The following is a 1,543-nucleotide window of genomic DNA, read 5'->3' as shown; positions in this document are numbered from 1 at the left end:
TATATATATATATGAGATTCCCTTGAAAAAGTATTCACATTTTATCACATTCCAACCAGCTGCAGAGATCTACAGCTCAGATGGGACAATCTATCCACAGGACAACTATAAGTCTTTAAATCTGGTTTCTATGAAAACATGGCAAGAAGAGAGCCAGAAGTCCTGTGTGCAGTTTGTCAATAGACATGTAGGGACACAGTCACAGTAAATGTGGAAGAAAATTAACACGGCACATCTCAAAAACAGCACCCCCACTCTGAAACATGGTGGTGGCAGCATCGTGCTGTGGGGATAGGTTTCTTCAGCAGGGGCAGGAAACCTGGTAGATTGAGGTTCACCTTCAACCAATCAACAACCTGAGACATCCAGTAGATCTACAAAGAAACAGTTTAAATCAAAGCACGTTCAGTAAGTCCAGAACCAAGTGAGAATCTGGGCTGACTTGAACGCTACTGTTCACATACAGTCTCCAGCAATCTGACTGAGCTGCAGCGGCTTTACAGAGAAGAATGGGCAAAAGTTTCAATCGGGAAATGTGTGAAGCAGCTACAGATGAATCTACATGTCTCTATTTAGTTTTAGTTTCTAAAACTTACTTCTTTGACATAACCATATGACATCATACAGAGTGGGACTTGACTCTGGTGTAAAGCTGTGGGTTACAAGCCTCTGGAGCCGGGGAAATGGGCCAGATCTGAGTATTTTGTGGTAAACTCTACATGTCTGTAAATAAATGTTCAAGCCTGAGAACTGAATCGATCTGCTGCGCATAATTTGGTCTGACATTAGAACATGATCTTTCATTCATATAACTGATTCAGGGGGCTGGATATAAATGCACACCACACTTTTCAGGTTATTATTTGCAATTAATAAAAAAACAGGCATCATTTCCTTCCACTTTACAACTGTGAGCTACTTTGTACTGGTCTAAACACTGAAGTTTGTGGTTGGTTTGTGATCAAATGCTGAAAGGTTTACAAACACTTTTCCAAGGCATCTTAAATTCCCAGTCATCAAGACAAATCTTCAAAAGGTTAAATGAATTTTGGATAACGTTTCTCCATTTAACTTCCCCGGTGAAGGATAGGAACAGTTGTTAGTGTGCATCTGAGTGACTTCCTGTGATGAGTGTTCAGACAGGAAGTAACCACTCCCAACCAGCCTATCAGGAGTTACCTTGCTCTACGCAGCAGTGCCACTGATGGAAGTTTCGACCGATGAGAATGAAGCTCCGTGTCGTATCCGGAGGCTGAGTGAAGCTCGGGACGACAGGAAATGGAACAAACACTTCTTCAGAGGGGGGGCAGCTATAAGACACGGGGACAGAGCAGTTCTCAGTCGTAGCGTTCATTTTGTGTCTCATAATGTGTCACATCTCCCACGTGACCTCATCAAAGGCTCACATCATACCGACACTAAGTGTTGAATTTACTCAACAAAATCATGTCAACTGGCACCACTAAGCCTAGTTGAGTAAACTGAGCAAATAATATACATATATATATATATGTATACATATGTGTATATATATATATATACA

General features: G+C 41.3%; 1 protein-coding gene across 1 annotated transcript in view; it reads right to left on the bottom strand.

The window, feature by feature from the left end:
* Positions 1-1,543, bottom strand: part of szt2 (SZT2 subunit of KICSTOR complex) — a gene marked incomplete in the record, with an annotated part of 111,681 nt that overhangs the window by 40,799 nt on the left and 69,339 nt on the right. The window contains 1 exon segment of the mRNA XM_014008071.1: positions 1,180-1,310. Within this exon segment, the coding sequence (XP_013863525.1) occupies positions 1,180-1,310 (131 nt within the window).

This window comes from Austrofundulus limnaeus, unplaced genomic scaffold (genome assembly GCF_001266775.1).
Source record: "Austrofundulus limnaeus strain Quisiro unplaced genomic scaffold, Austrofundulus_limnaeus-1.0 Scaffold47, whole genome shotgun sequence".
In the NCBI taxonomy this organism is placed as follows: domain Eukaryota; kingdom Metazoa; phylum Chordata; class Actinopteri; order Cyprinodontiformes; family Rivulidae; genus Austrofundulus; species Austrofundulus limnaeus.
The sequence above is the reverse complement of the archived record's forward strand: the minus strand, read 5'-3'. Positions and strand labels throughout refer to the sequence as shown.